This window comes from Balaenoptera musculus, chromosome 14 (assembly GCF_009873245.2).
Source record: "Balaenoptera musculus isolate JJ_BM4_2016_0621 chromosome 14, mBalMus1.pri.v3, whole genome shotgun sequence".
NCBI lineage: Eukaryota > Metazoa > Chordata > Mammalia > Artiodactyla > Balaenopteridae > Balaenoptera > Balaenoptera musculus.
In genome coordinates this window covers 47,628,027-47,642,135 of record NC_045798.1, presented here as the reverse complement: position 1 = coordinate 47,642,135, position 14,109 = coordinate 47,628,027, and the positions used below count along the sequence as shown (strand labels likewise).

The following is a 14,109-nucleotide window of genomic DNA, read 5'->3' as shown; positions in this document are numbered from 1 at the left end:
TGTCTTATAATTTTCTGCATACAGGTCTTTTGTCTCCTTAGGTAGGTTTATTCCTAGATATCTTATTCTTTTTGTTGCAATGGTAAACGGGAGTGTTTTCTTAATTTCACTTTCAGATTTTTCGTCATTAGTGTATAGAAATGCAAGCGATTTCTGTGCATTAATTTTGTATCCTGCTACTTTACCAAATTCATTGATTAGCTCTAGGAGTTTTCTGGTAGCATCTTTAGGATTCTCTATGTATAGTATCATGTCATCTGCAAATAGTGACAGCTTTACTTCTTCTTTTCCGATTTGGATTCCTTTTATTTCTTTGTCTTCTCTGATTGCTGTGGCTAACACTTCCAAAACTATGTTGAATAATAGTGGTGAGAGTGGGCAACCTTGTCTTGTTCCTGATCTTAGTGGAAATGGTTTCAGTTTTTCACCATTGAGGACAATGTTGGCTGTGGGTTTGTCATATATGGCCTTTATTATGTTGAGGAAAGTTCCCTCTATGCCTACTTTCTGCAGGGCTTTTATCATAAATGGGTGTTGAATTTTGTCGAAAGCTTTCTCTGCATCTATTGAGATGATCATATGGTTTTTCTCCTTCAATTTGTTAATATGGTGTATCACATTGATTGATTTGCGTATATTGAAGAATCCTTGCATTCCTGGGAAAAACCCCACTTGATCATGGTGTATGATCCTTTTAATGTGCTGTTGGATTCTGTTTGCGAGTATTTTGTTGAGGATTTTTGCATCTATGTTCATCAGTGATATTGGCCTGTAGTTTTCTTTCTTTGTGACATCTTTGTCTGGTTTTGGTATCAGGGTGATGGTGGCCTCGTAGAATGAGTTTGGGAGTGTTCCTCCCTCTGCAATATTTTGGAAGAGTTTGAGAAGGATAGGTGTTAGCTCTTCTCTAAATGTTTGATAGAATTCACCTGTGAAGCCATCTGGTCCTGGGCTTTTGTTTGTTGGAAGGTTTTTAATCACAGTTTCAATTTCAGTGCTTGTAGATTACTTCTTCAGGCCTTTTCTAGATCTTTAATCCTGTGATTCTATTTTATAGGGACTTTAACATTTTTATTATACATGCAACAAGTATTGATTTCCTACTGTATGCTTTGCATTGAGATATAGAGATGAATAAGATGCTATATATAACTTCATATATATAGTCATATATCTGGTCAATAATTATAATACATTCAAATTTATAGTATCTTAAAATGACAATATGTTATAATAGAGATATGGCATATCCAATATGCCAAAGTGCTGAGGGGCACAGAGAGAAGGATTAACTATCATATTTTTTAAAAATTATCTTTTTCTGTACTGAAAATATTTTCCTAACCTCCGAAGCTTATATACCTATTACTGTAAAAAAAAATTTAATTTATCAGAATGATATATACACAGAGACATAATGCTAAAAAGACTTAAGAGGAACAAGCAACAGTTGATCTGCTCTCTGCACCCCTGCCCCACCAACTCTTTGCTCTGGTATTCATTTCGTGTTTCTAAGTAATATTTTTATATGGCTACTTACGGCTTAATTAAAATTTTTATTTACTGATTTCTCATTATAATTGATGAAGATTTAGCTTAATTACTCCCCTTCCTCCATTTCCCTAATGCAGTTTTTATAATTTTTGATTAATACTCACTGTTTACAGTACTGTGACTGAGTATTCACTTCTTCACTGCTGAGCCGAATGTTGGGCTTTCAGTTCATTCTTAACAGCTCGTTTTTTTTTTTTTTTTCAGTATTTAGTAATTGCCTTTTTAAAAGCAACTTGCCCAGAGTTCTTCGTATTTTTTACTAGTCTCTCAAACTTCTAATAGCCTCTCACTCAGTAAGATTTTCTCCTTGACAGATTAATTTATGAGATAATCCATTTATTAAGATCTCCTTCCTGAAGGCTTCTCTCTTTCTACTCCAGGCATTCTCAATGGGGAATGATACCATCCCTCAATGGGGTGAAAATTTGGTACTTGGGGAGCAAAAATATTAGATATTACAATGGTTTGTGGCTCTCCAAAGGACCACAGTCTGTAAATGGATACACAGTATATCTAAGTATCTAAGAATACTTTTAAGTATTCTTTGGGGAGAATGATCAATTAGAAGAATGTCTAAAAAGGCTCATGGGAGGAGATAATGAAATAAAAGTTTCAGAACACTCTTCTACTCAGTTGTGGTCTGGTTGCTTTCCAAGGCCTGCTCCACTGCTGTCTTTCTGGAGATTTCTTTCCCTTTTCTGTAGCCTCTCATTCATATCTTTTTCGGTGTATTTTGTTGATTTGGTGAAGGACATCTCTAGCGGCTTCCTGAGAAAAGTTGTGTGGAAGGTAAAATTTTTGAGGAATGAATGTCTGAAAAAGATATTAGTAAATTGTTGTTGGCTTCTTTTAAGTCTTTAAGTTTTTTTCTATCCTGTGCTTTTTATTTCATTTGTATTATTTTTCAGTTTGTTTTGTTCTCTTTTTCATGTTGGAAACTTTCCTTAAATGTCTGGTGAGCCTTTGGCATTATTTTCTATTTCAAATTGAGACATTATAACCCTGATTGGGCATAAAAAAGTTTGTCATCTTGTGGACTTCTTTATTGGGTGTAAGGCTGTGAATAGGCTTGAGAGTTGCCCAGTTTTTATTACTCACAGTTGTTTTTTTTTTTTTGGCTGCACTGCGCAGCGTGCGGGATCCCAGTTCCGCGACCAGGGATTGAACCCGCTCCCCCTGCATTGGAAGCTCGAAGTCTTAACCACTGGACCATCAAGGAAGTCCCTTACTCACTATGAATTATTTGGGACCATTTAAGTATCTTTAGAGAAAGATTCTCAAATCCGATGTCTGGTTGCCTGTATATTAGGGATTGGCGTATTTATTTTTTATAGTCTATTAAAGTGGTTTGGTATAGATAGTTTATAGGAACAATGTGGTCATGATTTGGTTGTGAGAAATTTTATCTAATTATATGACTTACATTCTCAGGTCCCTGCCAACATCTCCACATAAGAAAAGATTCAGTGCCATTTGCCTTTAAACGTGGGTGGAGGCATTACTATAGCTGAACTCCTTAGGCAGATTTTAAAAAAGAATTCCAAGTGGTTAGGACAAACTACAGAAGAAAACAGTTTCTTCAAGTTCTTTGCTACTAAAGGCACCTCCCTTTAGCTTTATTTTTATGTTGGTCTTGAAGACTGGGAATGTGATATGAAGGACTGAATTCATTTTAATAAAATTATGTTATAACAGAATACTTCTCTTTGGAGATATGAGAGTGGTTTTATCCATTGTAAATAAGATTAATTCTCTGTTTGTCTAGAAATACGCTTCTAGTTTTTACGATTAATGTGAGTCATCATACTTTTCACCCATTCTATTTATGAAATACATGTTATATATTTACCTCATAAGCCTGGCTTAACAGTGCCATGTTTTCTTCATCAGATTGGTCAATTAAAGCTAGTGTTCCTTAGTACAGTAATTGGAAAGACACAATGATGGGATTGAAAGAATCTTCATTATATACAGTTATTTCCTGTGGTGGTCTGTTCCAGATTGTTTACACTCCACTCCTTGCCTGTTATCTTTTTTTCCATTCAGCTACTACTATTATTAGCATTTCTGTCTAATTTTTCTGAAACGGAGATAACTTTTATCTGTCCTATCGTCTACTGTCTATTGTGTTTACTTTTTTTTTAAGGCAATTTAAAAAAATTTTTTTAAATTTTATTTGGCTGCGTTGGGTCTTAGTTGCAGCACGTGGGATCTTCGTTGCAGCATGCGGGATCTTTTGTTGTGATGTGCAGGCTCAGTAGTTGCACTGCATGGGCTTAGTTGCCCCGCGACATGTGGGATATTAGTTCCGCAACCAGGGATGGAACCCGCATCCCCTGCATTGGAAGGAGGATTCTTCTCCACTGGACCACCAGGGAAGTCCCTATTGTGTTTACTCTTTTTTTTTTTAATATAAATTTGCTTATTTATTTATATTTGGCTGTGTTGGGTCTTCATTGCTGCGTTCGGGCTTTCTCTAGTTGCAGCGAGTGGGGGTTACTCTTCGTTGCGGTGTGTGGGCTTCTTATTGCGGTGGCTTCTCTTGTCGCGGAGCACGGGTTCTAGGTGCGCATAGTTGTGGTGCGCCGGCTCAGTAGTTGCGGCTTGCAGGCTCTAGAGCGCAGGCTTAGTAGTTGTGGCGCACGGGCTTAGTTGCTCCACGGCATGTGGGATCTTCCTGGACCAGGGCTCGAACCCGTGTCCCCTGCATTGTCGGGTGGATTTTTAACCACTGTGCCATCAGGGAAGCCCGACATATAGCATTTTAGACCAACACTGTCTAATAGAAATATGTAAGCCATTTACATTATTTTCAGTGTTCTGTAGCTACAATAAAGAATGTAAAAAGAGGGCATTCCCTGGTGGTCCAGTGGTTAGGACTCTGCGCTTTCACTGCCGAGCACCCAGGTTCAATCCCTGGTAGGCGAACTAGATCCCACAAGCTGCGCATTGTGGCCGAAAAAAAAACCAATGTAAAAAGAAACTGGTGAAATTCATTTTAATAATATATTTAATTTAATTCCAGTTTATATATATATATACACACAAAATATTATCATTTCAAATGTAATCAATGGAAAATTTCATTCTTTTTTTTGTATTGTCTTCGAAATCTTATGTGTATTTTACACCTGCAGCACATCTCAGTCAGACAAGCTACATTTCAGGTGCCCATTAGCCACATTTGGCTAGTGGCTACCTACTTTATTGGACTCTGAGGACAATGGTGAAATTGATCATATACAGAAATCCCAGTCTGTGAGTCTTCAGATGACAATATCCAGGACAATTTTCTCAAGCTCAAGAATTGATGAGTGAACAATGTATTTCTAAGAACAAAAAGAAAATACAGTATTTTCATCCAGCTAATCACTAATTTAGCAGGCAAGACTTTACACAATATTTTGAGATGATAACCTAGACCATCCCATTTTGTTAAAGGACATGTGACCATATTCTTTCATCTTTTATGATGTTTGTGTAACAAAATTTACTTGATACAGTTTGTAAGTGGACAAATGCTAAGGCAGGTATGTGTGTGAAGGTAATCTGAAAGAATTAGATGATGTAGAAGTAAAAAATTTATTAGCTTGATCGTTCTGTTTGCTGTTTAGAAGTCTAAAGAATGAAAACGTTTTGCAGTGATGGAGCAAATAAAATGACCTTTTTCTTCTCAGCGAATATGAGCCATCACATTTTTCCAAAATATTGCACCTTGACTATGCAAGTGCAAGAAGAACCAGAAGTAAAGATAAACTAGAAGTTGTTAGAGATGTGTTTGAATCTGGAATTGGTATTTACATGATGGATGTGTTCTAGGTTTGCGCATGATAGTTGATGAACAGTTAGTTGGCATGCAAAAAACGTTGCCTAACTGAGGCATGTATCTTTAAAATGGGGAATATATAGAATACAATTTGAGTTTGCTTTACTAAAATTTATTAAAAAGTTTGTTATGGTTTTACTCTCAATTCTGTAAATAATTTGTAAAATGAATTAAAAATACAATAAAATATCAAGGGTCAGTTAGATCCAGATAGTAAATGCAGTGACTATTTTTCCTGATATACTGAGGGTTGAAAGGAATATAGTTTCAATAAAGGACAGCCTGTTTTAAAAAGTCTTCTCCTGTGGTGTGTGAGAAATTTAATAATTGGGCATAAGTAATCATGACTCTCATCTCTTTAGAATACTTTGATTTTTGCTGATTTTTCTGAAAACACTTGATTAGAAATATTCTCTTCAAGGATAGTTCTCAAGGTTGTTGTTAAAATACAAGGTTAGTATTTCTTAGCTCTTCATATTATCTAAGATTATTTGATTTGCAAAATGCTCATAAATTTTATGAGTTCTGGTTTTAGTTTGTTGGAGCTTTTGTAGTCTAAGATACTCTGAATTAAACCATATATTCTGATAATCACCGTGTTGTCAAGTATTTTTGACCTTGAGACTGTATTTTAAAGAATTAAGTAATTATACAGCATCTAATTATCTGATTTCTTTTCCTTACTTGAATATTTTCGTTCTGAAATATACTAAGTTTTGGTACTACCGTTTATCTAAAGTTATAATCTTAAGTGACAACATTATGTGGAATTTGTAATATTTCTTAGTGCTTTTTTTGTTTAGTCTGCATGGTGGTTTTCTGGTACTTTCAACTTTTGTGAATGATTACAAAGGGAAAATATGTGATTTACAGGTGACATTTATGTTTAGGGTAGTCAGTCTTTTTCACTGGCAGATTTGGGATTTCTAATGATAGTATTTGATTTCAGTAGAAGGAGGACCAGAGTTGCTCTAGGTCTAGCTCACTGCTGGCAGCCCTTGTTAGATATTGGAACACTAGTAACTCTGTGTCCGAAGCTACTGGCACTAAGAAGGGAACAGAAGAAACGGGGAGAGAGAGAGGGCTGCATTTTGTGAGTGTGAGTGGAGGATATAGAGCATTATGTTGTTTTTCAGCTCTTAGCCGCCTTCCTTATCCTTCTTACCAAGGGAAAAGTACATTCTGCACAGAGAAACTTGAACTGGTAGGATAACATGGTTGCTGTTTCAGTTCCAGCCAGAGAACATGTAGAGATGGAAAGGGGTATGAGCAAGATACCGACTTCATCCCAAAATAAGTCAGAGAATTTCTAAGGGAAGAGAATTGTCACTAAATGTTAGTCTTCTGTTAATATTAAAAAAAAAAAAAAATTGAACTATTATTTTTTTCTACTTTCTTCAAAAATGTCGCTAGAAAAAGCAAAAAAGGATGCCCTAGACTTACTGACATGTAAGAAAAATAAAGGGGGACTTCTAGCCCTTCAAGGAAACATGTGGCTGAGGGAAAAACTTACCTCATGAACCTGAATGTGACCTACCTGAAGGATAAAACCCACTTCTGCCATATACATTTAGAAGATTTTCCTTTGCTCCTTATATTCTTTGTTGAGTACACAGTGTTTTCTTGCACCAGTATTTAGAAAGTATTATTTCTGTTTAAGAACTCCTACATGTGTGTACTTGCTTTTTTTCTTTTTAATTTTAGTTATGTAGACATTTATATTGTTCCAAAGTCAAAACTGTGAAACAAGGTACATTCACAGAGGTCTAGCTTCTGTTCAGGCCCTTCCCCTTTCTCATCTGTTCTCTTTTCTTTCTCTTACACATGATGGCATTTGTTGGTGGCATTTATCCTTCTGTTATTTCTCTTTGACAATATAAGCTAATACATGTGTGGCTTTCTGTATCTTCTTCCCTTTCACAAAAATGTATACTTTTCTGCTGTTGCCTTTTTTCACTTAATGTATCCTGGGAGCATTTCATAGTAATATATAGAGATTTTCCCTTTTCTCTTAAAGCTGCATAGTGCCTCCATTTAATGTCCCCCTCGATGGACATGTAGGTTTTCTAGTCTTTTGTTCCAGATAGTGTTGCAATGGATAGCTGTTTTGGAAGACCTAATTTGTTTATTCAGAACTCCCCAGCCCACCATGAAACAAACCCCTTTTCCTATGTCTACATTTTATATGTCTACATATGTCTTCATATGTCTACATATGTTTACAACTTACTGTTATTTGTTAATTTGTTAATAATTTGTTAATGTTGCATCATTGAAGCAACAAACAGAAAAATAATCAAAGTTGATAGTCATTTTCCCCATCTGTGGAGATTCCTTCTTCTTTAACCAAAATTTTCATTATCTAATCTTTATATTTTCTTGGCATTGGTATTAAATGAAAATTAATACTAACTTTCAAGATAGAGACTAATTTTGATTCATTGGGGGGGAAGATATATTTACTGGTTGGTAAGAAAATTGCTTTCCTGTTTTAACAGACTAATCCTTGTCATTCATTCTCCTATTTTTGCCACTTTTCATATATATTGTACTATTTCTGGGAATGTTTTTCCTCTTTTATAGCAATGAACATGAGATTTTTGTAATAGCCCTCCTAAACAATATGTGGGTTATTCTCATAGACATTTCTTGCAATTAAAGTTTTTTTGTATATATGGCACCAGGTTGGATATGCTATTCGGTCAAAATGAATAGCTTTTTTTCTTCAACCTTCCCAGTCGTTTAATGTAGTATTATAATGTAAACAGAAAACATACTTGCTGTGTTTTCAGTGATTCTAAGAATAAGACAAAAAAGTACACAAGGTTTTATAGTCAGCATAAGTAAATAGGAATGGAGTATCCTTTTAGTAAAACTGTGATTTAGATAATCTGCTTAAACCTAATGAAATGACTAAGTTTAACTAAATTCAAATTTTTGTCATTAGTTTTAATGTAAAATGCTTAGCATGGAGCAAGAGAGATTAGAAATTTTAAGAATCACATCATATACATGTATGCAAAAAGTGAAAGCACACGTCTTTGTATTTGATTAGAAGGTAAGTATGCGTTGAAATTCCATTTGAAGAGGTTTAGTTGCTATCATACTCAAGTAATCAAATTATAAAGTAGGGTTTGTCAGCCTCACCACTGTTGACATTTTGAACAAATAATTCTTTGCTGGGGTCGGGGGGTGCTGTCTTGTTCTCCTCATTGTAGGCTGTACTGCATCATTCCATCATTCCTGACCTATTTCCCTAGATGCCAGTAGCACCCCCTCCCTATCCCTAGTTGTGACAGCTCAGAGTATCTCCTGACATTGCCAAATGTTTCCTGGGGGTCACGATCACTCTTGGTTGAGAACCACTGTTCGGAAATAATACCATTTATGAAAAGGAGCTACTTATGACAACATGACTAGTGGCAGGGATACAAAACTTTAGTTCTAAAATCTGATTATTCATGTAGGTAACATTGAAAGCATTAATAAGTAAGCTGTGGGATCATTGGGTAGGTTTGGGAATAGGTCAGTTTTATTTTTGCAAATATATATACTGCCATGTATGAATATATTTGTGTGTAGGCTTATACACATACATCACATGTGTATCTTAAAGCAAAAGTGAAAAATGCTTGTGTATTGCTAGAAATGATGTTTCATACCTTTTAGGAATATGGACCTGAAATTTTGTCTGTTGTAAACTGATTCTACTGAGGAATTGTTAACTGGTTTATTTATCATTAATTTTAGCTACTACTCCATGGTTTGAGTCTTACAGAGAGGCCTTTCTTCAGTCGATGCCAGCATCAGATCATGAATTTCTGAACCACTATTTAGCATGTATCCTTTGACTTTTATGTTCTCTTAAAATCAAATGTTTTGGAAGTTATTAATCTCAGAAAGAGTTATATGAAGGCAAAATTGTTGAGAGGATATAGAGATGGAGAAATTATTTTTTATTGATGATGCTACAAGTTTTATTGCTGTCTTTGTTAAATGGCATCCTAGATACAGGACTGGTGTAAATAATTTTAGATTAAAAAATAAGAATACTAAGGGCTTGCTTATTTTTCTTTATCACCCAACTTGAATATTTCATGCTTAATATGTTTTTAAGCTATTTTAGAAAGAAAAAATGTAAACTGCCAGTGTTAACTGCTTTTGCTGATTGCCTCAAAATTAATTGCTTATGCAAAAGCTCATATTTAAAAAGTTATCCATTTTTTTAGTAATCTGTTTTATAGCTATTAACCTACTTTGACACTTATGACTTTCATTTTCTTAATGCAGTTACAGTGAAAAGTTGAGATGGGATAAAATATGAGATCACAATGGGATGGAATGGAGAGAAGCAAGATTCAGCAGAATTTTTCATTATGTTGATAGTTGCACAATTTTCATATTGTCCATTTTCATTTTCATGGATTTCCTTATTACATATATAAATGATCTTAAAAACTACCAACAAAAAAGCTTTACTATTTAGAACCTTGAATTACTTAGAAATGTTGAAGAAATTATCAGTGTTTTATGCTTGTAGGAAAACCTGTAAAATCAGATTTTTTTTTAGCTCAAAAAATATCTCCCTAAAGTTTATATTAATAGGATAATATTTATTATTAAGTGATAAGTGATAATTACCTTAATATGATTTACAAGGTATGTTGGTGGCATCGTCTAGTGAAGCTGAACCTATGGAACAGTTTTCAAAGTTGTCACAAGAACAGCATCGAATTCAACACAACAATGATTATTCCTATCCCAAGTGGTTTATACCAAATACACTTAAATATTATGTACTTTTACATGATGTAAGTGCAGGAGATGAACAGAGGTAAGCTTTTCTATTTTTTAAATTTTAAATAATTTCCTGTTAAATGAGTTAATGTTAATTTGGACATGGCTTAAGTTTTTGATATATTTTTCATCCAAGAAAGTAAAAATTCATTAATAAAACGTTTAACTATATCTCTTATTTGGAGTTATATTCAACAGCTACATCATTTTATGTTGGATTTCATATGCTTACCCAAAATTTTCTTTCAGTGTGTATCTCTATTATTGTAATCTTTGTTCACAAGTGCTTGCCATTTTATACCTATAGATCTTCACTGTTATTTCTTACTTTGTATAATATTATTTCTCATTTTTTCTCTTTTCTCTTTCCCAGTTTTCCTCTGACTTTTCACTTCCTGGCTTATAGGCACTGCTTTTTTCACTCTTCACTTTCTCATCACTTTATATTTTTAGCCTTGATGTTTTTCACAGTCTGAGAAACATCCAAGCACTTCTTTCTTATGTTCCCTTTAATGTTCATTATTAGTGATTTGCCATAGTCCTTTTATCTTTGGGATAAGAGAATAGATATCTTTAAAGATGAGTTCTTGAAAAATAAGATAATATTAAAACAATTTTACTTTTGTGGCTTTGCAGTTTATTTTGAATTTTGGTTCAAGATGTGGATCAAATTAATCTTTTGTTTCAAACTGTTATTCTGATATCTCAATGCTGTTTAGGATATGCAATTAAATAATTATTTCTTGCCCTTGTTATGAGCACAAACCATCATTTAAAAATAAATTTTCCTCTGTAAGACCACAGAATTGTTCTGAGGGTTACTAATCTTTAGGATTTTTTTGACATCATAAACAACCTGTAGCCTATTGGATAAAGTGTACTATATAAATAGAAATAATTTGAACTGGCTATTAAAATTAGTTTCTGTCATTTGAATATGGTATATATCTTCCATATTGGATGGTTATAACTAGGATATTTAAGTGATAATTGTAGTATTAGATCAGTGGTTCTTAGGCTTAGCAGTGTCATTGGTAAAGCAAGTAGATGTTTAGTTTATTGTACTTGAGTGTATATACATACACATACACTTATATCTGTGTTTATACAAATTTATAACTATTTTATTTATCCAGCCTTAATTTTATAGTGTGTAATGTGATTTAATTATTTGTTAGGCTTGTTATTTGTATAGTATTAGCTTCTGCATTTGAATGTGATACAGGATTATCCATGTACTTTTTGGCACCAGATGGCTGATTGGTTAAAAAAAAAAAAGCTATTTAAATTAGGTTAGCTCTATGTACCAAAATTTCATTTTCCATCAGAATGTACTGTTTGATTCTTAGGCTGACTTATCATTTGAATTATCTTGTCTCCCACCAACTAGCAAGTCTAGTTAACTAAAAGTAAGGAAATCAAATGCTCTTTGTTGTATCTGAGATTAGCTCATGGATCCAGCTATTATAAATTTTGCAAGAAAAAGGGTGGATTTTTATATAATAAATATTTTGGCTGCTTTTCTTGCATTTTCTCTTTTTTCTTCCTCTGAACTGTGTCCCTTTGGAGACAGCTAAGGGAATGGTAAACTGTAGCAGTGAAAGATGATTTTTTTGGGGGGTGCTATAATTTTTTATGTTAGCACTTACATTTTTTGATAAATGTCTGTTCTCTAAGACAGAATTTCGCAAAGTTGTATTTCCTGAAGGCTAGTTCACATAGTTGAAAGAGTTTCTGATCTATAAGTTTGAAGCCAGTCTTTGGAAATTCACAGTACATATTAGCAAATGGAAGGCTCTGAGGTGGTCTGCTGCAAAAGAAACTGGTTGGCTTGCTTACTGTAGTTCCCCAAACTAGTTTGACCACCAAAACTTTCTGTTTGACTAACATAAGAGTATCTTGCAAAATTTTATTCCATGATGCATACTTTGGTAACTGTGCTTTAAGGTGATAACCAAGCTAGCTAAATTTCAGTTAGGATCATAAACTTTTAGTTTTTTAAATTATTCTATCTCTAACTTTTTGTTCTGTCTTTTTTGGGGACTATTTTTTCATGGTTTTTGTATTATTTTAATATCTGTTATTGCCTAAGGTCTGCTCCCCATTGGCTACAAACTTTTCCATTTTTTATTTTAGAGCTGAATCAATTTATGAAGAAATGAAACAGAAATATGGAACTCAGGGTTGCTATTTACTTAAAATTAATTCTCGAACACCTAATCGAGCGTCAGATGAACAGATACCAGATCCTTGGAGTCAGTATCTCCAGAAAAATAGTATTCAAAACCAGGTATATGTAAAAAACAACAATGAAGCAAACCACAAAAGCTGTATTTCAGTTTTATGGCTAATGGTATCACTGTAGAATTTGTAGAATTACTAATAGTTATTTTGTGGAATCTGGCTAGTTTTGATCCATCAGTATGTGAGCTCTTAAGTCAGTAGTTCAGAAGCTGTTTTTAACTAACTGCAGTAATCCCTTATGTGTATACCTTTCAGGTATATAATATCAGTGTTAATTGATTGTTTTCTTAAAAGATGAAAAGTGGGGACTTCTCTGGCAGTCCAGTGTTTAAAACTCCATGCTTCCACTGCAGGGGGCGTGGGTTTGATCCCTGCTCCGGGAACTAAGATCCCATCCTGCATGACGCGCGGCGCAGCCAAAAAAAAAAAAAAAAGAGAAAAAAAACGATGAAAAGTGAATTACACATTAAGAATTGAATTAGATTGACTAAACATGTAGAGAATAGAATTTTTGGCTTGTACATTTAATTCATTATGAATGCTTACAGTCAATTCTTTATTATCCACATGCTCTGGGGTTGCCTTCCTTCATTTTCAACATGCTGTTCTTATGGCCACCTTTTGGAGCTCATACTTTTTAGGTGGGTGGGCTTTTTTCCCTAACTTTCCTCTGATTTTCTTTTCTTTTGAATTTCCAGCAAGTTTTGTTTCTTCCTAATCAACTCTTCTAATATAGAGTTCTAGACTAATGTTAATTGTTGTCTGTTGGCTGATGCGTGTGGGTGTAAGGTTTCACATTCTGTCCAACTTTTAAGGTAGAATTTTATGCCACTTGGTAGTGGTCAAATGCCAAGTTACTATGCTTAGTTCAGATAATCAAGAGTTGACTGTTTTTTGTTTAGAAAGAGGATTTCTTAAGTAAATGGAAAATATATTTATATTTTGTACAGTTAAACTGCATTATGTACTTGATGTGATATTATTTTAAGAAATATGAATTAGAAAGTTCATGTAGTTTTTGATGTTCTAATATAAATATTGTTTAATAATCTGTTTATTTGCCTTTTCTGTCTTATATATGGAATGTTTAATCCAGTTTTACTCACTTTAATATTGAGATGATTGTTGACCTTCTTTAAGATAATGCTGGGGAAAGGTGCCTGAGAGAAAAGAACCAGTTGGATGTGGAGAAACTTTAAATGGTGTTTCAGGGCCACACTCAGAATAGGAATAGTATTGAAATATTCAATTTAGAATCCAGCCATCTTAGGTTGGGAAAGGGAACATAATAAGTCAGATTGTCCAGTTGGAGAACTTTTAATAGAAGACAGAGCTATAGAAATTCTACAGCTTAGAATCCTAGAAGCCCAGGATTGAAGGATAGTTTAAAGGTTGTCAAATCCAGCCCCTGTTCTAATGCTTTAATTTCCTTTAAACCTATAAATGACCTCAACTAGTAAAAGTACTCATTGTCTTCTCAGGTGACCTGTTCCATGTCTGAGCAGCTTGAGGATCAACCAGAATTTTTCTCCCTTTGCTTGTACTCAATCCTGCAGGGACCGTATGAGTTTTCCATTAAGACAACTTTCAAATTATAGAAGATAGCTCTCATGTCTTTTTTAATATTTTTCTAGGCTAAATATACTGTTTTTTTCAGCTCTTTCTTAAATGTTGTTTTTAGACTGTTT

General features: G+C 34.0%; 1 protein-coding gene across 3 annotated transcripts in view; it reads left to right on the top strand.

Annotated features, from left to right (window-relative positions):
- The window catches only part of TRAPPC8 (trafficking protein particle complex 8), a 92,047-nt gene that overhangs the window by 10,546 nt on the left and 67,392 nt on the right, over positions 1-14,109 (top strand). For 2 of the 3 annotated variants that reach the window (XM_036874532.1, XM_036874530.1), the window contains exons 3-5: positions 9,131-9,220; positions 10,040-10,214; positions 12,314-12,467. In XM_036874532.1, the coding sequence (XP_036730427.1) occupies positions 9,131-9,220; positions 10,040-10,214; positions 12,314-12,467 (419 nt within the window). Of the gene's footprint in view, positions 1-9,130; positions 9,221-10,039; positions 10,215-12,313; positions 12,468-14,109 lie in introns of those variants that run through there. The other variant, XM_036874533.1, reaches the window with a different exon arrangement.